The following is a 24799-nucleotide window of genomic DNA, read 5'->3' as shown; positions in this document are numbered from 1 at the left end:
ACATACTGTACACATACAGTAGGATTGCAGAACTTGCCCTGAGCATGTATGTTAAGCTGTGTGTGTGTGTGTGTGTGTGTGTGTGTGAGAGACAGAGAGAGATACACATTTCAAATACAATTTCTCAAATATTGATAAAAATGTATATTCTTGCATCAAACTTTTTCCCTGCAATTCTTGTAAAATATTTAAATTTGAAAGAATTTCTCAATTTTTTAATTAATAAAAAGTGGTTAAACGGGGCTCTACGCTTTCTTTTTAAAATGTAAAAAAATGTAGGAGCACAGTCAAAAATTTCAGGAGCACCTTCTAATCAATAATCAAAAATTCTGATTATATTAGCCTTGAGAGATGATATTTGACTCCTTAAAGTGATTTACATGGAATTTAGTTTTTACACCTTTGTAATGGCATTTTTCTAACTTCATTAAAGGTATGTCATCTTTTGTCAAATTCAAAAACATTATATTTATAAGCTTATTAAAATTACTAATTAAAACAACAGAATAAAATCAAGTAGAATAAGTTACCAATCAAATGAAATCAGTATTAAAAAAATAATTTGTACTACAGAGGTGGCACAGAAGAACACAAAAGGGGCTTGTTAGGTGTATTTTCAGACGTGAGGCTCAGAGGTGGCATTAGCGCAATTAAATTCATAAATTCATGTTGAAGTTAGTTTTAAATATAAAATTTTGAATATAAAAATGTTACAAAAATTAAATAACAGAAAAGATCCTTTAAAAATTAAATTTAAAAGTTTGAGTATGTGGATGTTATTAATTTTGTTTATCAGTGAATCATTCATTCAATTGATTAGTTCAAATGACTAATTCATTCAGGAATGAAGGAAGTGACTGGCTTTATGAATGGGTAATTGATTCAGATTACTTTAAAAACGGGGAACCCTGGTTATCATTCGTATTTGATCAGGTCAATTATGATCAATAGGTTAAATTGAACTGCTAGCAAAAACTTGAGAGAATTTTGTGCTTCAAATATTTGAATGGCCCCTCCCCTTTTGTGGCCCCTCCCCTTTGAGTGGCCCGTCCCCTAATCTCACTCCAAACTTTTGCTATAACTTGAGAGCCCTGCTGATCCCTTAAAGATGGAATGATTCTGTATTATTGCCAACCCTACTTACCAGTGCACTGACCACTGAAATAGCTGTTTAGGGAGCTTAGGGAGCTGTTTAAGACTTACCCAGAGATTTAGTTTGCTTTTATTTTTCTTTATTAATTATTTGCATCTTAAACTCATAGAAAAACTCCTGCTGAAGCAACTGAGATCCACGACGCACGATTATAAAGATGGCATTTATTAAAGAGGAGAGTGAAGACGTGAAGATTGAAGAAACATTCAGAGACAAACATGAAGATACTGAGGAACGAACAAAGATGGAGTTTATTAAAGAGGAGAGTGAAGACATGAAGATTGAAGAAACATTCAGAGTCAGACATGAAGATACTGAGGAACAAACAAAGATGGAGTTTATTAAAGAAGAGAGTGAAGACATGAAGAGTGAAGAAACATTCAGAGTCAAACATGAAGATACTGAGGAACGAACAAAGATGGAGTTTATTAAAGAAGAGAGTGAAGACATGAAGATTGAAGAAACATTCAGAGTCAGACATGAAGATACTGAGGAACAAACAAAGATGGAGTTTATTAAAGAGGAGAGTGAAGACATGAAGATTGAAGAAACATTCAGAGTCAGACATGAAGATACTGAGGAACAAACAGGTTGGTTTTCATTCTCAAAGCTGAACTCACTCATCTGATTCTTAATAAAATGTCCAGCTCTACAGACAGAGATATGAAAACAACGCACAAGCAGCCTAAACAAACATTTAATTCAAAAACGTACAAAAAATCCCCTACGAAAACCTTACTTTTCCATCACTTAATTATACAACAATATCTAACAAAAACTTTATTTAGCTTAACGTTACATGTGAGTGACTACATACTAGCCTTAACATACCTGAACATAAATACACACCAAAAAAAAAAGTTATGCCGGATTTACTTCACTTTATGTCAGTTGGATAACTTTGCATACTTACATTCCTATGGGATGATTTTAGATTCAAAATAATTAATGCAAGCACAATTATCCATGTAATATGTACATTTTATGGATTTATCTTAGTAACCACAAACAAGTGCCTTTAAATTCGAGTGCGTGGAATTCGGCAGTAAATGATTGTGCAGCGATTGATGTTTGCAAATAAAAATGTTCTGTTCTGCATTAATATATCAAATTGAAAAGTTTGCAAATGTGCGTCACTACACTGAAACAAATGCTTTTCAACCAGTGTCTGCAGAGTTAAGAATTACATTAATGTGCAGCATTTTGTTCAAATAGAGACATATTTGTGGTATTCCTTCCATGTATTATTATTAGGCTATTATTATTATTATTAAAGGGATGTTATAGACACTCATTTAAGCCATTAGTAATTGCACGTTTATATTAAATTAAATTAATTACTTAAACTATACTATACTAAACCAGTAAGCCTTTTATAGGTTATAGCCTATTCTGCTCTCAAGCGGACACATAAAGCTTGCTGGCCTGTTTTCCCCAGATTCTCCACAGTTTTAATGTTTTTCACTGGATGTCTCTTTGACTAGTCTATCTTTGAGCCCATATTTAGTATTTACATTTATTCATTTAGCAGACGCTTTTATCCAAAGCGACTTAAAGTGGCAAACAGACACAAGAAGTGATTGTAATACCAAGTTTCAAGCATTAATCAAATAAGTACAAGTTAGACTGGGGATTAAGTAAAGAAGAAGAAGAAGAAGCAAAGTGTTTTCTTTTTTTAATGAAGTCAGATTGTGATGAAAAATGAGTTTTGAGTTGTTGCTTTAAAACTGTCAGGGATTCCGCATTCCGGATAAGGGTGGGAAGATCATTCCACCAGCCAGGAACTGTGAATGAAAATGTTCTGGAAAGTGATTTTGAGCCTCTCTGTGATGGTACCACGAGGCGTCGCTCACTAGTGGATATCATACCTCTGGAGGGGATGTAGATTTGTAGTAATGAGAGGAAGTAGGTGGGTGCTGAGCCTGTGCCTGTTCTATATGTAAGCATCAATGTCTTGAACTTGATGTGAGCTGCAACTGGTAGCCAGTGCAGGGACATAAAGGCAGGTGTGACATGGGCCCGTTTGGGCTCGTTGAAGACCAATTGTGTTACTGCATTCTGAATCATTTGCAGAGGTTTGATTATGCTTGATGGAAGTCCAGCCTAGAAATGACAAGGGCCTGGACAAGACGTTTTGCAGCATGCACCGTTAGGAAGGGTCTGCTCTTTCTGGTGTTGTGCAATGCACACCTGCAAGAATGAGCAGTTTTTGCAAAGTGGTCTTGGTAAGTCAGCTTGGGGGTATTCCAGAAAGTGGGGTTAATTTACTATCTGGTAAACCCTGAACTCTCGGTTGATTAACCCAAACATTGCTTTACTTGAGGTATGTTGCTTCCAAAAACACATCTGGGAGTGAGTTAATTCAACACAGAGTATGTTCCTGGTTAACATTCTCAACAGAGCAATGAATCAACAAGTCACTATGGAAATGGATGCTAAGAAAAAGCATGCCATGCTTCTTTCTTCTTTTGTTCAATGGTCATGTACATGCTTAGTGCATACCGCCACCTAATTGATGGTTGTACCAACATTTGTCTTTTTTTTCATTTAATCTTTTAATCACTGAGAATAGAACAATATTGTTTGTTTGAAAGGGCTCCAAACAAATAAACGAGACACGAGACATTTCAGTACGTTGTGCTGTTGGCTCTCTTATAAAATAGTCTACCTTTTGATGTTAATATGTTTATTATGTACTATAGTAGTAAAGAGAAAGATTAAATGGGTTACTTGCAGCTAGAACTGAAAGCGATCGTGCCTGCTGCATTAAAGTGCACCAAAAAAACCAAACAGTTTAGCCTATTGTTTGTATTTTATGAATTTTGAATAATTGAAAGCTAGTACTTTGTTTATTAAAAGTAACAAAGCACAAAGCTTTTTGCGAGCACCAAAAAAACCTGTATTTATTGTTTGTATTTCGTTATGAATTCTGAATAATTTTAAAGCTGATACTTTGGTTATTAAAAAGTAACAAAGTACAAAGCTTTTTGCGATTACTGGACAGCAAGTGTGTTTCAAATAATGAAGTTCACGCATTAACAGAACACAGCATAGACCAAAGATCTTGTAAAGTAGAAGCCATATTATTAATGATTATAAACGAGAAATGTTAATGATATTGCCAATATACACACAGTTGACAGCTTTACCTGTTGTAGTTTGTTCAAGTTGTGCACGAAAAAGACTGCTTTTCCTCGCTTTCACTTCACACGTCGCTTTCATTTCTCTCTCTCTCTCACGCTGCACAGCCAAGCTGCATTTAGCAGGTGTGTATCAGCTCTGCAGAGATGAGTAGAGTTTTAATCGCTTTTTTTCCACAAAAACTTTGATGCGCATCGTCTCAGTTATTAACACGTGAACATAGCTTATGATGCGATCGCAAAACAATCAGGAAAAAAGGCATTACATGCAAATTATTAAGTTATAACATGTAAATACATAGGCCTAGTCGCCAGTGGCGACCTCAGCAAAAACTTTACTTGCAGTTTAATATTTTTGGTTGCAAATGTGACAGTTTAAGTCACAGTTTGGAGCCCTGTTTGATGCTAATTATTAGGGCTGCACGATTAATCGAATGCGATTGTCATCTTGTCTGTAAAGCTGGTTCTGTGATTAGTAGTCAATCTCCATCACCTGCTTTCAGATGGAGCAGTATTTACTACACAGAGCTGTAGTTCTCTGACAAGCTACGCAAAAAAATCACAGACAACGTAATCGTACGATTATGGAATTGAAGAAATCGTTCGCAATAATGACAGCTATTTGCGTAGCTTCTCAGTGAACTATGGCTCTGTGTAGTAAATGCTGCTCCATTTGAAAGCATGTGAAAATTTAATAACATGTTTTTACTCCAAACTCACTTCATAACATCAGCCACGTGTTTGAAATAAATCTTTCTGTGAGATGATGTGGCCTCTTACACAGAATAAGGCACACAACATATTTCATAGTATTCTAAGCAGTGATATTCTGGCCTTTGGATGGAGATTAACTGCTGATCACAGAACCATGCTTCACTGAAAGATATGCATGACAATCGCAGCTATTGTCAGCAAATAGCTCGCAGCAAAAATTCGCCCTTGGTTTGTTGGTGTTTTGTGTGTTTTTGAGAGAGAGAAAAACAATGTGTGTGTAGTGTTTTGTTGTTGTGAGATGTGTTTTTTTTATTGAAATATGGTTGCTAAGGTGCTCTAAATGGTTGCTAAGGTGTGGCTATACAGTTACTATTTTGATATTTGCAGACTGGTTTCTCACCTGCAACAAAAGAGCACACCTGGAAATCCATTTATCCTTTCCTGAAACTTAAGCGCCATCATGATCTTGAACTGAAGCAACAATCACTGATTTTACTGGGAAAAAACTATCACTTTATAAGGTCCATTAGTTCAAATTTAATGTATTAACTAACATTTACTAACCATGAGCAATACATTACTGTATTTAGTAATCTTTGTTAACGTTAGTTCATGAAAATGCAGTTGTTCATTGTTTGTTCAACTAATGTTAACACGGTTTTAATAATGTATTAGTAAATGTGGAAATTAACATGAACAAATATTAATTAATTCTGTAGAAGTGCAGTTTATTATTAGTTCATGTTAACTAATGTAGTAACTAATGTCAACTAATGAAACTTATTGTAAAGTGTTAGAAAAAATGCTATACAAGGGTGGTTTTCGAAGCCTGAACCTCTTACATGCCAAACACAATTGCTTACCCAATTGCTTTAATTCACTCATGTGAAGAATCGCGAGCCTAATACTACATTAATATTGTATTATTATAGAACTTTATTATATTAAAGTCATACAATTTCTTATAATTGTTTGTGATATAAATGTGTCATATGTTAAAAAAAAACCCATTATGTAACGTGAGGAGACTTGAAGAAAAATGTGCTTAATTTGAATTAATGGGTGGCTCTTAAAAGAGCCATTGCTGCCCTTAAAAGGACATTTGACGGCTTCATCTTCGGAGTTCTACCTGCAGAGCTTCTCTTAGGTTACTCAGAAAACGCTCATTCCCCTCTGGGCTCAGGTGGACTCCGTCCCTGGACAGATGCGACAGGTCGATGTTTGAATGACGAACGCAGCGCATCTGTCTCTCTGCCAAGAAGCCTGCAATCGCACTGTTGAGCCACCGCCGGCTCCGTTCGATGCCGTATGCAGACCTAGCAGTCTGCCCTCGCCAATTCAGTCGGGGCAGAATGAACGAAAAAAGAAGCCTGGTTCTGGGGAGCATCCTGAAGACATCAGCCAGGTCCGTCTTCATTTCCCGAAGGAAATCCAGGCAGTTGCGGCCCTCCCGACACAAGCTGTTTCCACCGAGGTGAATAATCAAGATGTCGGGAGCTGGAGCTTTTGCCCTAAGAGACCGCAGCACTGGAAGCAACTGCTCCCAGAGTCTGCCTCCTCTGCCCTCCCAAGTAATCCTGCAGCGAAGGCCAAGGCTCCTGTCGAGCCCCTGCTCACCGATGTGAGCATACAGCTTTCGAATAATTGAACTTTCAACAATCCATACACGAGGTACTCGGTCATCCGCCATCTCGAAGAAGAATGAGGGTGATTTGGCACCAGTATTTAAGATGAGCGATGCGTTTCATTGTCAAAAGGTGGTGCTGTTGCGCATTCTACAGGCAGCGACCACTTTAGAGCACTTCACAATCAATGAATATCCCACATTTATGCCAAGTGATTGCTGTTCATAATTTATGAAAATGTTTATGTTGCAGTGTATATATGGGGTATTTTATCTCCCTAATCTGAAATCGAATGAGAAAAAATAATATTTTAAATAAAAAAATTAAATGGAAAAAATACAATGACGATAAAAACGAAAAACTGTTTCGTTTCTAAAGAGAGCAATTACTGACAATACTGTGAAGAGCATCACTTGATACTACCCTTTTGTTTGTTGAACTGTTGTATAAAATCAATATCACATTTGCAATCCAGTGGATATTTGGATTTGCTTTCTTGGATTGTCGATTTTGTCCCCACCACTTTTTGAAACATCTCGCGGCAAAGATGAACATAATAAAAATTAAAGTCAATCTCCTGTTGACTTGCAGTGCATTCATACCATTCGTTTGTTAGATAAAGTTTATCTGTTGTTTCTGAAATCATGCCGAGTCTTCCTTTCTTGAAATTTCCGCTTTGTCATGGAGAGCGCAGCTGGTGGTTGCTTAGCAATGACAGACGCCACTTGAGCACTCTCTACTTGTTCTGGTGAAATCACAAAATAAAATGTACACAAACATGATCATACTCTTGATATACAATCACAGATTTTAAATGGAAAACATACTATACAGTACTTCGAATGAACCTCTTGCATGATACCCACAGCCCATTTGAGAATGGTGGTTTATGTGGCAAATTTATGTGTATTCACTCCCGTAAAGAATCACGAGCTTAATAGTACTACTATTATAGATTAATAAATAAAATCAATGATTTCTGGACACCATAAGGTTATTTAATTTTTTGCAATCCTTAGTCATGACATTAAATATTTTAATTAAAAATGAAAAATATGTAAACTGTGAAAATATGCAGAGACAGATTGTGGCCTTGATTAAAAAAAAAAGTATAAAATCATTTTTGGAACCAGCATACCGCGAGCAAGCAAGGTTTGGGTTAATCAACAGAGTATATGTGACCTAAATTAACCTTGCTTTCTGGAATACCCCCTGGACCTTCTGTGAAGTTCACAAGAACACATATTTTTAATGTGCCATTGAAGAAGATTCAATAAAGACAAAAACACTTGATGTGCCAAATCCCACCCTATAATGTCGTACTAGCTGACATATAAATATTATTTAAACTTCATATTAAAATGATCTAATATCTGCATTAACAAGATTATAAAAATAAAAAACTAATACCTTACTGTTGCAATAATAAAATTGTACTACGAGAAAATTATATATCCTAACTTGTTTTACACAATACTAATTTTTGTTTGAAATCCTTTCAAACTTCAAATTTCTATTTTGGCAGAATACTGGTGAAAGTATTTGAATTATTGTATAAATAAAGTGAACCTTGTCCATGTTGCATTCAAAGCCATTGTAAAATACTCAATTATTGTCCATGATTCCATCTATTACTGCACAAGTATTTATAAAAGGCATAAGCCCATAAGCTCTGTGATTTCAGAAAACCAGAGGGGCTTTTAACAACGTCCCTTAGCAGTTCTGAAAGCACTGTAAATCATGGCTTCACAGGGTTTACTGCTTTATCGTAAGTGACTAAGCCATAACATGATTTCACTTTTATTTCAAAATAATTGTGGAGCCTTGTCTATTAAAATTTCTATGATTTAATTAATAATATTCATAAAATAAATATTCATAGACTCGCAAACTGTTGTTTTGGAAACCCTGGTCGGCAGGGACCCGAGAGGGATACAGGATTTGACACAACACCCCCAGTGAGCAAGCCAGTGGCAACGGTGGCAAGGAAAAAACTCTAAAGGAGACTGCATCACATACAGGAATGCTACTGTAATGGAAATCACAACATGGGCTCAGGAATACTTCCAGAAAACATTGTCGGTGAACACAATCCACCGTGCCATTCGCCGTTGCCAGCTTAAACTCTATAGGTCAAAAAAGAAGCCATATCTAAACATGATCCAGAAGCGCAGGTGTTTTCTGTGGGCCAAGGCTCATTTAAAATGGACTGTGGCAAAGTGGAAAACTGTTCTGTGGTCGGACGAATCAAATTTGAAGTTCTTTTTGGAAAACTGGGATGCCATGTCATCCGGACTAAAGAGGACAAGGACAACCCAAGTTGTTATCAGCGCTCAGTTCAGAAGCCTGCATCTCTGATGGTATGGGGTTGCATGATTGCGTGTGGCATGAGCAGCTTACACTTCTGGAAAGGCACAATCAATGCTGAAAGGTATATCCAAGTTCTAGAACAACACATGCTCCCATCCAGACGTCTTTCAGGGAAGACCTCACATTTTCCAACATGACAATGCCAGACCACATACTGCATCAATTACAACATCATGGCTGCGTAGAAGAAGGATCCGGGTACTGAAATGGCCAGCCTGCAGTCCAGATCTTTCACACATAGAAAACATTTGGTGCATCATAAAGAGGAAGATGCGACAAAGAAGACCTTAGACAGTTAAGCAACTAGAAGCCTGTATTAGACAAGAATGGGACAACATTCCTATTCCTAAACTTGAGCAACTTGTCTCCTCAGTCCCCAGACGTTTGCAGACTGTTATAAAAAGAAGAGGGGATGCCACACAGTGGTAAACATGGCTTTGTCCTAACTTTTTTGAGATGTGTTGATGCCATGAAATTTAAAATCAACTTATTTTTCCCTTAAAATGATACATTTTCTTAGTTTAAACATTTGATATGTCATCTATGTTGTATTCTGAATAAAATATTGAAATTTGAAACTTCCACATCATTGCATTCTGTTTTTATTCACAATTTGTACAGTGTCCCAACTTTTTGAAATCGGGTTTGTATGATAATAAGATAATTTATAAATATATTAAAATTAATTAATTGATCATCCAATGATTAAATGACATCAGGGGTATAATGAAGCATCTCCCGCCATCTAGTCGCTGGGTCTGACATGGCAAACAGGCTGGACACCCTGAGGTAGAGGAGGTAAAACCGATATGATCATGTTAGTGAATTGAATTGAATTGTTTTCATTCTCCAAGACTTATAGAGCATAAACTTTCAGGTCAGATGTATGTCTTGCAAGAGACATTTCTGCTCTCTCACTTCTGAGAAAGTGACGTGACGTGAGTGACGTGACATTCAGCTAAGTATGGTGACCCATACTCAGAATTCGTGCTCTGCATTTAACCCATCCGAAGTGCACAAACACAGAGCAGTGAACACACACACACTGTGAACACACACCCGGAGCAGTGGGCAGCCATTTTATGCTGCGGCACCCGGGGAGCAGTTGGGGGTTCGATGCCTTGCTCAAGGGCACCTAAGTCATGGTATTGAATGTGGAGAGAGAACTGTACATCTGTACATCCTGTACACCCCCCCCACCCACAATTCCTGCCGGACCGAGACTCGAACTCACAACCCTTCGATTGGGAGTCCGACTCTCTAACCATTAGGCCACGACTTCCCCATCATAAACTTTAAAATCTAAGCTTTCACATCAAAGCACATGCCTCTGAACAAGCACATTGTATGATAAAATGCACTGAAACACAAGACCTTACCAGTATTATTGACAATCTTTACCTCAGTGCTTTAATGTGCTTCTTTCTTTGCTTCTTTAGTCTTCAGCATTGTCCTCAACTCCAAACACATCTGGTCCCGTCCTCTGGCAATGAAATTAATAAATGAATAACGGGATCACTACATACACATTTACTAATAAACTAAAAATAATAATAATAAAAAAAGTAAACTAAAACTTGCTGAAAGAAATTAGCACATAAGCTGGTATCCAGCTCATCACCATCAGTGTTGTAGCACACTTGATCTTCTCAGACATTCTGACTTGCCGGTTCCTGAAAAACATCAAAATCAAAATTAGATTACAATATTCCTTTAAATGTGGTTATCGTGTGCAGTAGTACAGTGACTGAAGTGACATCTTTTAACACTTAGCTTTAGATGGTATATTGCACACTCATATCCGGTGTTGGAGAGGACTGCTATTGTCTCCAAAATCTGCAACTTTACAGAAGAGCACATATCAATATTAGAATAGCAGAGGACTGCAAATAATACATCCAGTACACATTGTACAGATTGAACACAAAATCATTTAAAACAAATGTTATGTTAAGGTCAAAATCAAATACATCACAACAGTGTCTTACTACTTCTTACTTTACATTACTGTCTTTTATGACTTACTGCTGCTGTTGCTCTCACGGTCTGTGTCCTCCCTGGAGTTGCCACACTAATCCTCACTGCATCCTGTATGCTGCTGCTGCGTCCTTTACTTCCTAGTGTCCTCCTTGGAGCTGCCACACTACTCCTTCGTCCTTCCTGCTGCTGTAATCTCTAGGTAGCTCAGTGGCATAACACCTTTATATGACCATAGACACCACAATCTAACCGCAACATGGCCATACGCGCCAACCTGTTGGCTAAGGCTGTCAACGAGCCCCCACTGTCATCCTTAATGCAGGTTCAGTGGCCCCTGGTTTCCGTATGGCAACAACGCAACACACAATTACCGCAACACACAACAATACCCATCCACCATAAAAACTACAGTACAGAACGCGACTAATCATTTACGCAAAATACAGTACACAGGATTGTGATAACTATGTAACACACCCGATTGAAGACAAAAATCCGGATGAGAGATGTAAATGTGATCCAGTAGAGTGTGCTTTTTAGTCGTTGCTGTGGTGATCAGTTGTGTGTATCGTTTGGATCGAAATAATTCCAGAACAGTTTTTCCCCTGCACTTAAGAGATCCGATGACCTGTTCATCCACAATGTCCAAATAATCCAACAGACTCTTCAAGTTCTTCATGAAGTCTTCGAAACCGTAGTGTGGTGCCCTATACACAGCAGCGATGGTTGCTTTGATTGGACTATCTATTTTGATGATGACAAACTCATGATCGGTTATTTTCTGTATAAATTGCCTAGCCTGAGCTGAAATATGCTCTTTAAAATATATCGCGACTCCACCTCCACCTTTATATGCGATCTCTTGATTTGTCGAGTAGGAGACATGTCTGTTGCGCATGAACAAGTTGTATCCGTCCAATTGCAGATGGGGTGTAATGGATGATCCGGTCAAGTGAGTTTCCGTTATGCAAAAAACATCTGATAGTGGCAGCTCATGATGGCATCTAATGTCTTCAATGTGGGCTGCCAATCCTTCTGTGTTATGATGAATTATTTAAAATGTTTGATCTATGTCGGTTTCCCTAATGTGCTGAAAAAGTGGCATGATTCCTGTCAATGTCGCTCTTGTCATGTTTCGTAATGAGGCGTTGACTGCAGGATCAGCATACATCTTTTCACTGAAGTCAGTAATATGTAACCCACAAAGTGATGTTGTTCTGCTAAGTGCAACATAGGCCATTCCTGGCTCGAAAATCTTCTTCAGTGACACTACGGCATTCTGCATTGTCATGCCTTGCACTTTGTGAGCTGTGCAGGCATAAGCTAACTTAATAGGAAATTGACGACGAACTGCTCCTTTCCTTAGACTTTCTTCAGATCTCTTGATATAAACTAAGTTGTCTTCTTCACCTTGCACCTTTCTGCGGTGTTTCTTACCCGCATTTGGATTATCGAGCTGAAGCCCTAGCATTTGTACGGTGTCTATTCCATCTACTGTTTTAGTGACGATATGTGCAATTTTCCCAAAATATCCATTAACAACTCCATCCTCAACATCCAGATTCCTAGTTATCACTACACAAACTCCCACTGCAATTTCTATGGAGTCAAGCAAGTCGTCATTTTTTCTGATGATAGGCTTCTTTTGTTTCTTCATCCCTCCTGTTCTTGGGTTTTTACTGTAGTCTTCAGCATCAGTGGTTATGATGTCAGTGTGAAGAGCGTGGATTGTCTTGGTGTTGTGTCCATGAACTTCCTTGTTGGTGGCAAATATGTGCAGTGCATCACACGGGCAGTCTTTGGGATCCTTCACAGCCTGGAGTAACAAAGCTCTATCTTCTTCGCCAAGATCTTCGGTCTTCATCACTCATAGTCTGTTCAAAAGCTGGGCAAAAGCAAGGTCTTCTTTCTAACGCATGATCTCTGAGAGGGTAATCATTTGGAAATTTTCTTTCCAGAAGTCCAAAACATCTTCTTCGTAGACACAGAGTGGTTTGGCTTTACCGGTAGGTGGCAGTTGGTGTAAAAGTCACCAACGGCGAAGACAGAGATGCCCCCGAAAGGTTTCTTGCTGCCTTTGATTTACTGAAACCTCCAGTTGATGTAAGCAAAAAGATCCTTCGAAATCATGGACACTTCATCAATGATAAGAATCTCAACATTGCGTAATCTTGCTTGCAGTTCATCCAGGGCTTTTCCAAGTCCTTGATATGGTGGCTTCAGATTCCTTGGAAGTTTTAAAATGGAGTGAAGAGTTTTACCGGAAATATTGAATGATACTGAGCTGCGGTGCCTCTACTTGTGGAATGACTCCATCTCCATGTTCAAGAATCTGATACTCTGGGACATCATCTTGTACATCCTCATCATCTGGATTGATGTCTTCTCATTCTGCAGTGCACTCCAAACGATCCACTTCAATTTCAGGTGCAAAAGCCGTCCAAGCGTTTTCAGGTGGTCCTTGCTGTTGCAGCTGATCTAATGCCTTATCCACTTTGTCACTGTGTTTTTCGAACTTCTGCTTGTGTGCTTGCACTACAGCACGAACAGGTATCAGGATACCAGGGTGTGTAGGAAGTTCCACAGATGCACATTTGTAAAACTGCTCATACGTTGGAAATTTAGGAGGTTTTAGCTGTGCATTGAAGCGATGTGGCATGTAAAGCTTAAGTAATCTACAGCAAAACTTTTCAGGTTGTTTTTCTTCCGAATACCGTGCATATCTAATAACTGCAGCCTTCCCAACAGTTCGTTTCTGAAAAAAATCCCATACCGTTGAGCAGCTGGTGAACATTTTTACCTTTTGCTTGCTGACCATACACAATACGGTATTTCGAAGCAAAATCTGCCAGACATATCTTTTCAAACGCGGGTGTTTGTGGCCTTGCTCTACAGGTGCTGGTCATATAATTAGAATATCATCAAAAAGTTGATTTATTTCACTAATTCCATTCAAAAAGTGAAACTTGTATATTATATTCATTCATTACACACAGACTGATATATTTCAATTATTATGTTTATTTCTTTTCATTTTGATGATTATAACTGACAACTAAGGAAAATCTCAAATTCAGTATCTCAGAAAATTTGAATATTACAAAGAAAGGATTTTTAGAAATCTTGGCCAACTGAAAAGTATGAACATGAAAAGTATGAGCATGTACAGCACTCAATACTTAGTTGGGGCTCCTTTTGCCTGAATTACTACAGCAATGCGGCGTGGCATGGAGTCGATCAGTCTGTGGCACTGCTCAGGTGTTATGAGAGCCCAGGTTGCTCTGATAGTGGCCTTCAGCTATTCTGCATTCTTGGGTCTGGCATATCACATCTTCCTCTTCACAATACACCATAGATTTTCTATGGAGTTAAGGTCAGGCGAGTTTGTTGGCCAATTAAGAACAGGGATACCATGGTCCTTAAACCAGGTACTGGTAGCTTTGGCACTGTGTGCAGGTGCCAAGTCCTGTTGGAAAATGAGATCTGCATCTCCATAAAGTTAGTCAGCAGCAGGAAGCATGAAGTGCTCTAAAACTTCCTGGTATACAGCTGCATTGACCTTGGACCTCAGAAAACACAGTGGACCAACACCAGCAGATGACATGGCACCCCAAACCATCACTGACTGTGGAAACTTTACACTGGACCTCAAGCAACGTGCATTGTGTGCCTCTCCTCTCTTCCTCCAGACTCTGGGACCCTGATTTCCAAAGGAAATGCAAAATTTACTTTCATCAGAGAACATAACTTTGGACCACTCAGCAGCAGTCCAGTCCTTTTCGTCTTTAGCCCAGGTGAGATGGTTCTGACGCTGTCTGTTGTTCAAGAGTGGCTTGACACAAGGAATGCGACAGCTGAAACCCATGTCTTGCATACGTCTGTGCGTAGTGGTTCTTGAAGCACTGACTCCAGCTGCAGTTCACTCTTTGTGAATCTCAAACATGCGCATGACAGTGACTGGGTTGGTTCAGAGGATTTCACATTTCATCATCCAGTCAGGCTTTGAAAAGTCAATCTGTTCACCTTGCTGGGCCTTGATTGCGGTTATTATTTCAGGCCATTGCATTTCGGCTGCACTGAATGTACAAAGAAACGTAGGGGTTCCTAACTGTCTAATCATAGCCAGTAGATCTCTCAACGTTTTCTCCCAGTAAGACGGAGAACCTCTCAGTGGTTGCATAAAACCTGTGGCGTCCCTGTTGTGTACCAATTGTTCAATCTCGCGGTTATCCTGAAGCAGCTTGTTGGAAATTCTTCTGCCATCTCTTGTAATAGGCTTGCCCTTGCGCAACTGGATACTCATGCTATTTCTAACGAGTTGAGTCTCTGTCACAAACTGGGCAAAGAAAAGGTAACTCTGATCACTTGCAAAACGAGTGTTTTGCAAGTGATCAGACATACTGGTAGATATTGCTATTTGTCTTGCCTCGTCAATTGTATTCTGTCCGGTGGGGAATTGAACAGGGAACACCATGGCTTTCAGCTTTGGGATTTTGAAAAATCCAACAGGCTTTTGTCCTTGAGCAGGTGCAATGCTAAATATTCCCTCGCCGTACGACAAGATCTCCTGTCCGATGTCAGGTGGCTGCATGCATGTGTCTAATGTGAGACCAGGTCTAAGTTCATCCGTTTCCTCAACACTAACCTTTTGTTTATCGTGCTCAGCAACATCGACGACTTGTTGCTCCTCTGTGTCATCAGCTTCCTCATCTAGGTGACTTTCAAATATCTGTTTCCCTTATGGAGATATCCCTGTATTTGGAATGCACTGCTTTCATCTTTGATAAGGCTGCAAACACGTTATGCATATTCACGGTATGGAAGTGCTGGTATCCTTTAAACTTTACGTGTCTCTTTAGTTTCACCTGCAGCAGCTGGGAATCACTACTTGGTTTTGGCAGACTGTTGACCGTCGACTCCACCTCAGAGGGAACACAAACAACAGCACCATGACCTGCTCTTTGCTGTCCTTTAGGCAACATAACTATTTTTGCAAATGGTATGATTTTGGAAATAAGCTGACGTTCAAGCACATTCAATTCAACCAGTTCTGCAGGGATGGGTGGCAACTCGAGTTTGTTAGCTGCTGCAATTGAAGACATGTTTCCTCTCTTAAGATGGTTGTCACGTGTGTGGCAAATCCACTCTGTCTTCTCTCCTCCGGAACTACACATGAACCTGAGCAGGCACTATCACAAGCATGAACATATTTCCCGGTTAAGCAAGATGCTGAAACATTAGCGTTTTTATCGTAGCTCGTTCTATTACAGACCTTGACTTTATCAGGAAACAGGGCTCTGTGACAGACCGTGCAGACATGTGTAGGGCCTTGACGAATTTTACAACGGAATGCATCTATGGCGGTTTCCATCGCTTTGCTAACCAAACGCTGGGGTGTCTCCTGGTTATAACGGATGAACAATTTGTATTTATTTTTGTTCCTGAGTGCGCATTGCAACCGATGAAGAACATGATACCTAGCATCACCAACACATTTCTGTGTTTTGCGCAGGGTACATCTCAGGATGTGATGTGCTCTGAAGTCTGCGTCACCTGCATATCTCCTTAGCATGTACTCTTCTTTAACTAGACAAAAGCATCTGTGATATACCTCCTAACCATGTACTCTTTCTTCTTTGACTGCACAAGGGCATCTGTGTTGTACCTCCTCATCATGTTTTCTTTCTTTTTCTGAACAACCTCATCTTTTTTGTACCATCTGGCCATATAGTCTTTCTTTTTGTTTCTGAAGTGAGAACCCTGATTGTATTTTTCCTTAATTACTTGAATTTTTATTTGTCCGGTATTGCAAACATCTAACATACCTCTTTCTCTCATAGTCCCTTTTTTTCTATTTTCTTATGACAGGTGTGTGCTTAGGTCCTCCGCATTGCTTTAAAATGTCTTTTGTTTTACGCATTAATTTTCTTCTCCTGTGCTTATTCATTTTATCTATCCTATCATGAATTTATATCTGGCCTCAGGAGAATAATTCTGGAAGAGCTTGAGAAATCTGTCTGTCATGTCACTGAGATGGGTGAAAGTTAACATTACAGCAGTTCCACCGGGAGTAGCCAAGCCTTCGACAGTCCTTGAGTGTGAATCAAAGTATCCATATCTTCCAGATCTGTCTCTGAAAACAGCAATACACTCTGGAGCAACAGTGAGCAGTGCATTGCTTACATCTGTTGAGAGACACTGCAGTCTTTCAGTGAGAGAATTCCACCACCCTTCCATGTCAGGGGTCCCTTTGGCTCTTAGGTATCCATTCCTCACGTCAGACTTTCGCACACTGAGTGTTTGGTTAAACGTTGAAACACTCAGCGGTACTTCCTCCATAGTGAGCTGGTTCCGATGAAATCTTTTCTCAGCAATAAGCTGCATTTTAATCTCGACATACAAAACATTGCCCTAAAACTCTATCTAGGTCAGGCATTTTGAACTTAATCCCTTCACTCTGGTTGGCCAAAAATGTCAATGCTACACATCTGCACTGATGACTTCTCGAGAATTTATCATACCTTACATCATTCTGACAATGAGATGCCTGCACAGACAAAACACCCTCTTCATACACTCTATCTGAAAACTGAGCTACATCAGCACTGGTGCTTACCTGTTCAACCTGTAAATAATCATTCATGGTATTAGGTTGCTGTTTAAAATTAGTGTTATAAAATCTGTGTTAAATTGCACTCCATAGTGTTTGGGACATTTTGCTTAACAATTTTAAGATAAGAATTGGGGTGGAGGAACTAGAGAATGAATGCATTTGTACACATTAAGTACAAGTACAAATACAAATGATTAATATTTTCAGAACATTAATTTAGTAATGTACTTAAAATTGTAATTGGCATTGGCAGCTGCCAATGATGATACTCCAAAGGCTGCTTGCCAATATAAACCAACCCCCATGGTTCTATGTCTTTCAGAAGTTAAGATATCCCTCTTTGGATTTAGGTTGCTAGGTAGCTCTTAATGGTTGCTAGGGTGTGGCTATGAAGTGTTGAGGATGATTTGTGATTGGCAGTTTGCTGCCCCGAGTCAAACGAGCCCACCCTCATGTTCCTTTGACACTTCTATCTAAAGATATTCCATTGATCTTTTTCAGTGGAAGTCTATGGAACTTGTTGCTATGGTGCTCTATATGGTTGCTAGGGCGTGGCTTGATAGCTTCACAAAGAACCATGAGAGTCTGATTGGTTGCCTGATTAAAATGAGCCCACCCCCTTGTCTCTATGACATTGTGATCCAGGGTTATGTTCAATACAAAATCCCTATGTAATTTCCCATAGTAGGAAAAACACACTGTTTCATGGGCACGGCTTCACCATAGTATGTCTAAGGGGGAACTTTGGGTAGCTCTTGCGCCCCAGGGGTACAACTTACACCCCATTTTGAGATATGGTCTGACAGGGACTGTCAGCTTCTTCAAATGTGGTAACCCACGTTTCTACAAAATTCTCATTAGGAGATTTGACTCATCAAAGTTCGTCGCAATGTTAAGTCTATGGGATTTTTCGGCTACTTTTTCGCCCGCTGGGCGAACATCATACACCCTATCGCTTATAAAAGTCATAGCACACCATTTCTCAATAATCCGCACGATTTGACACCTCATTCGTGGGTCTATGACAAAAGCTGTGGGACGAGTTACGTGCCAAAATTTTGTCCAGAAGAAGAATAAGTATGCAGGAGAACAATAATGATGCTTTGTCTTTGGCAAGCACCATTAATTAATCTCATACAACAGTTTAGTAAGTTAGAAGTTAATATTGTGTTAATTTATACACAATGTTGTCTGTTTTGCTCAAAATTGTCAACAAAAATATAAATACAAGGCAGAACTGTTAGTCTCCGAGCAACACACAATGGCATATAATTTCTTAATGTTGTGAACGAACTGCGTGAACAATTTGGTGGGTTGAACCACTGGCCATAGGCGCGTTGTATTTGAAGCGGCACTGCACAGATCGATCAGTGTAAGACAAAATACTGCGAAAGCGGTTCAAAAGCACAAGGAGCCGTCTGCTCTCTATAGCTCTTGTGGTACTTTGCTGTCACACACAGATCGATGTGATAGTGATGATCCTCTTCAAGTCGAACAAGCCTAATGATTCAATGGACCATTCATAAAGAACCATTTACTTCACTCCTGAATGAATAAGCCATTTAAACAAATTGAATGAATAAATGACTCAATGATTTGATCATTAAGACATGTACCACCACCTACTGGCAGTTTTAGTTTATTATTTAGAGTATCATTTCTTTAAAGAAATAATTTCATATGTCCATAGTAATGATAATAAAATTAATAAATTATTAAAGGTATAGTTCACCCACCCAAAAATGACAATTGTGCCATCATTTACTCCCCCTCATAACCAGTACCCCCATTATGGGACTCACAGCTGAAATTGACCTACCTAACTTAAAATTGTAATAGTTCCTGACTTCAGTGTGCTACACACACAATTTTGGTGTCTTTGGAAAGAAGACCCTTTGGGCTTTACTATCCATCATCCAGAGTTGATAATGCTCAAAAAGATTAACTTATAGACACTGAAGTGCCATGCAAAAAATTGTACCACACTCAATTTTTTTATTTATTTCATATAAAAATACATGAAATCAGTCCTGGAGCAATCCAGAAAAGTAATGGGTTGCAAGTCACATTTCACACGTTTCTATTTCAAATCTGAAAAAGATACCATACCCCGCTGCTTGTCGCTTGTGGCTGGCAATTGAGGTCGCTACTGGGCGTTCCCACTACTGGTTGCATAGTTACCCCACTACAGCAGATGAATCATGTGCTCTCCACTGACTTCACTCCCATTGGTTGTCGCTCGCGAAATTCACTGCTTATTTGCATAAAGTTGACTTGCGACATTAGTGGAGTGGAAGAGGGCCTGTGGTGGAACAAGTGACCAGGATGGATCAGGCAGAGTGGGTGATCAGGATGGAGTAAGCAGTGCAGGAGACCAGAGTAAACAAGCAGATCTTGGTGGTGTGGGTGAAACAGAAGACCAGGGTGGAGCAGGTGGAGCCAGAGACCACCAAGGCTATTGCAGAAATGACAGTGCTGGAAGAGAGTATTTCCAGGTGGGATATAAACTCAGCCAGTATTTTAGGTCTGTGAAACAGTCTTTTGGTCATGGTGAACAACGCACTACTAATGCAACTCAACCAGGCCCTGGACAGGGATATTGTGGACGTGTATGTTCCCAGAAGAAAATTCAGGACGACAATTGAGACAGTTGAGGGAGTTCAGAAACAGTGCTTACTGAAATAAAGAATAACTTGTTTTGGAGTGATTTCTGCTTTATAAGTTCTGTGATCTTTTTAATGCTTAAACAGTAACATTACACACCAAAGAACGTTGAAGGTATAAAAAGCAAAAAAAAACATATAACATAAATGGTATTACATATGTTAGTGATTTGTATTCATGTTTTGTTCTGCTGTTCTCTCTTGCTTCTGTGAATGTGTTGCTTTCAGATTTGGATGACTGAGGAACTGTACCTCCAGCTGTCAGTGTTGTTTGAACCACAGTGATGTGTCACTTAAAAGTTATAATAAACATCAGCTGCTTCTTCCCTGAATATTGCCAGTTTTCTTTTAAAATAAATTATTATATGAATTTCTGTGTGATGAGTTTTGGGTCTAATGGATAAGTGGGGCGTTTGTCCTTGTTTCTTTTCCCCCATGTTTCTTTATTTTTTTTTACACCTTAATCCCTAAACCTTAACCTTAATCCCTAAGATTTAGTAAATTGGTGATTGATATCTTTTTTTTTAAAGGATTAGTTCACTTACAGAATAAAAATTTCCTGATAATTTACTCACCCCCATGTCATCCAAGATGTTTGTGTCTTTCGTTCTTCAGTCGCAAAGATATTAAGGTTATTGAGGAAAACATTCCAAGATTTTTCTCCATATAGTGGACTTCAATTTTACGAAAATGTTGAAGGTCCAAATTGCAGTTTCAATCCATATTCAAAGGGTTCTACACAATCCCAGCTAAGGAATAAGGGTCTTATCTAGTGAAAGATCGGTCATTTTCTAAAATAAATAAAAAATTGTATACTTGTCAACCACAAATGCTCGTCTTGCACTAGCTCAACCTTATGCATTACGTAATCACGTATATGTGACATAGGCGTATGTACCAACCAATGTTGGTAAAACAATGATGACGATGTTGAAGTTGGTGGAGAAAATTAAATTTTGCACCATACTTTATCTTTTTGAACCAAAGTACACAGACGAAAAACTAACGGCGCATGACTTTTCCAACATGATTACATAATGCTTGAAGAAATATGTAACGTAGAGCTAGTGCAGGACGAGCATTTGAAACTGAATTTTGGAACGTCAACCCGCTGACCGTCATTGAGGTCCATTATATGGAGAAAATTCTTGGAACGTTTTCCTCCAAAACCTTAATTTCTTTGTGACTGAAGAAAGAAAGACATGAACATCTTGGGTGACATGGGTGTGAGTAAATTATAAGGAAATTTTTATTCTGTAAGTGAACTAATCCTTTAAACAGAAGGTTTCATTGCCAGCTTTATAGTTTTTGAGACATTTTTGGGAAGCGATTCTCAGATTACACGCAATGGCTCACTTCAGTTGCTTAGTTGGGCAAAGGATCTGGTTTTATGTTGGTTTTGACACCTTGCGTGTCTAAATATTTTGACATCTGTTGCTTCGTGCCATTAAATTGGGGTTAATTTTTATTTGTCTTTTTTTCGCCTTAGACCTGATGGTGCTGAAAGAGGAGAAACAAGAACTCAATGAAATGGAAGAGGAAGATCAACGTGATTTTGTAACTGGAGAAAAATCTTTTAGTTCACAGCCCGAAAAGACAGGAAGTAGTAGTTATTTCACCTGCCAACAGTGTGGAAAGTGTTTTAGACAAAAACAAGGTGTTAAAAGACACATGAGAATTCACACAGGAGAAAAGCCTTACGTCTGCCAGCAGTGTGGAAAGCATTTCAATCGAGAAATAACTCTTAAAAGACACGTTAGAATTCACACTGGAGAGAAGCCATTCACATGCCAGCAGTGTGGAAAGAGTTTCACTCAACTTGGAAACCTTGGAGTCCACATGAGTGTTCACACTGGAGAGAAGCCTTACAAATGCAAACAGTGTGGAAAAAGTTTCAACCGGAAAGGAAACCTTTATTCCCACATGTCAGTTCACACTGGAGAGAGCCTTTTCACCTGCCAACAGTGTGGAATGAGTTTCACTCAGAAAGAAAGCATTAACAGACACATGAGAATTCACAATGGAGAGAAGCCTTACACCTGCCAGCAATGTGGAAAGTGTTTTGATCAACATGAAAACCTTAAAGTCCATATGAAAATTCATGGAGGAAAACCCTACACATGCTCTCAGTGTGCAAGGAGTTTCCGTCAAAAACGACACTTTGAAGGCCACATGAGAATTCACACTGGAGAGCAACCCTACACATGCCCTCAGTGCGGAAAGAGTTTTAATTATAAACAACACTTGGAAGACCATATAAGAACTCACACTGGAGAGAAGCCTTTCACCTGCCAACAATGTGGAAAAAGTTTCAACCGAAAAGATACCCTTAACAGGCACATAAGAGTTCACACTGGAGAGAAGCCGTTTATATGTGGTCACTGCGGAAAGAGTTTCAGACATAAAGCAGCCCTAAAGTCCCACATGAGTTTTCACGTATGAAAGAATGTTTTTTTTGTCACCAGTGTGGAATTGTGGAAAGTTTCACAGACAAGAAACATCTTGGATATCATGTAACAACACCAGACAGAAGCCTTTCATGTGCCATCACTGTGGAAAGACTTGCAGAAACAAGGCAATCATTAGGTTTACAGAAGCGCCCCCCGATATAGCAATGGATTTGGGCCTTGTTTACACCTCGGTTTAAAATGTTTTGGTTGATCGTATCTCAAATAGACTGGCTAATGCATGGGTTTTTCAGATCAGATCAGATTTTGATCAAATGGATAAAACACATTCACACCATTTACATATAAACGTGAAATGAGACAATGGAAAAAGATAAGGAGACCAGCAGCTTTCGTTTCTGCTCTGATTAGCTGCAAAATCACACCGAATGAGTGAGGATTGGCAGAGAACATTGTGCTTAGTACATTTTGCATCTTTAAACCAAACTTGCAACATAAGCTGCCAGATTTTATATCCTACCAGGAAAGATGCTTCAGATCAGTAGGTGGAGAGAAGGCGGTCTTTTGTGGCTATTTCAGTAATTTTTACAACATGCATGTTTACACAACAAAAGAAATCCAGTCAAATGATTTTTTGACTACTACTGGAAGTGGTTGAATTTAGAGGTTTACTGATGATCGGAACATTGAAAACATCTTAATGCCTCATGTAAACTTGATTAATATGTAAATATGTGCTGCAAGTTTTCCTTTCATTAACAAAGTAAATGTGGTGACAAAACAGCATTTATTAAAGCATCATAGCGATGTGGATATTGTAACAGTGTTAACTGTGTTACCTTGATTTTTTTTCATTAGCTATTTTTACTACTCACCTCTAGGGGGCACTTGTGTGTCTTATTCCCAGGTATAATGTCAGCTAGATTCATACAAGAAATGAGACAATAATGCACATTTATTAAGAAAAACATTTGGAAGGTATTAAAAAAGCATATGGTATGGCATGGAGAGAAGGATGCTTAAGAAAAGCTGGTATGATGAGAGAAATGAGTAAAATGTGTAATTGGTTGTTACAATTTTTATTTCAAAGGACATTTATAGTGCAGGTAGGATCGAGTCAGTCATCTGCATTTAATGCAGAAAATGGTATACCACAGGGAAGTGTAATCAGTCCTATACCAGTGTAGGCCCTGGTATAGGATGTGCATTACACGTAGATGATTGCGCCATATGGAATAGGGTTCAAAACTGTTTGAAATTGCTGTAACGCCGTTTGGACAACATTGTAAGCTGTCTGCTGATCCATTTCTAATTCAGTTCAGAAAGATACAGTTTATTTAAATTATGTAGATTTTCTCAAATATCCAAGATTATGGGTCGCATTTATATAATGTGCGTATGCACAGATTTCCACACATTTTTGATGTGGAGAAGTGCTTAGTGTACTGCAGGTTTTTGAAAATGTAAGCTGTATTTGAAGCTCGCTGTTATAAATAAAAGGATTTGGATGATGACTGGTGATCACAGTCGTGGCCAAAAGTTTTGAGAATTACATAAATATTAGTTTTCAAAAGGTTTGCTGCTAAACTGCTTTTAGATCTTTGTTTCAGTTGTTTCTGTGATGTACTGAAATATAATTACAAGCACTTCATACGTTTCAAAGGCTTTTATCGACAATTACATGACATTTTTGCAGAGTCGGTATTTGCAGTGTTGGCCCTTCTTTTTCAGGACCTCTGCAATTCGACTGGGCATGCTCTCAATCAACTTCTGGGCCAAATCCTGACTGATAGCAACCCATTCTTTCATAATAACTTCTTGGAGTTTGTCAGAATTAGTGGGTTTTTGTTTGTCCACCCGCCTCTTGAGGATTGACCACAAGTTCTCAATGGGATTAAGATCTGGGGAGTTTCCAGGCCATGGACCCAAATTTCAACATTCTGGTCCCCGAGCCACTTAGTTATCACTTTTGCCTTATTGCACGGTGCTCCATCGTGCTGGAAAATGCATTGTTCTTCACCAAACTATTGTTGGGTTGTTGGAAGAAGTTGCTGTTGGAGGGTGTTTTGTTACCATTCTTTATTCATGGCTGTGTTTTTGGGCAGAATTGTGAGTGAGCCCACTCCCTTGGAT

General features: G+C 38.9%; 1 protein-coding gene across 1 annotated transcript; it reads left to right on the top strand.

Annotated features, from left to right (window-relative positions):
- Positions 1-1571: 1571 nt before the first annotated feature.
- LOC122134459 (gastrula zinc finger protein XlCGF8.2DB-like) lies at positions 1572-24184 on the top strand. The gene is made up of 2 exons (XM_042722947.1): positions 1572-1743; positions 21748-24184. Exons 1-2 carry the CDS (start codon positions 1572-1574, stop codon positions 22698-22700), a joined length of 1125 nt encoding a protein of 374 aa, XP_042578881.1. The 3' UTR covers positions 22701-24184.
- The last annotated feature ends 615 nt before the right edge of the window (positions 24185-24799 follow it).

Source organism: Cyprinus carpio, chromosome B4 (assembly GCF_018340385.1).
Source record: "Cyprinus carpio isolate SPL01 chromosome B4, ASM1834038v1, whole genome shotgun sequence".
Taxonomy (NCBI): domain Eukaryota; kingdom Metazoa; phylum Chordata; class Actinopteri; order Cypriniformes; family Cyprinidae; genus Cyprinus; species Cyprinus carpio.
The sequence above is the reverse complement of the archived record's forward strand: the minus strand, read 5'-3'. Positions and strand labels throughout refer to the sequence as shown.

What these genes read in the sequence shown, in the direction of transcription:
- LOC122134459 (XM_042722947.1), top strand. Translation starts at nt 1,572, where the DNA reads ATGGAGTTTATTAAAGAAGAGAGTGAAGACATGAAGATTGAAGAAACA. An exon ending in AGATACTGAGGAACAAACAG is followed by an intron (nt 1,744 to 21,747) that starts GTTGGTTTTCAT and finishes TTTTCGCCTTAG; the next exon opens with ACCTGATGGTGCTGAAAGAG.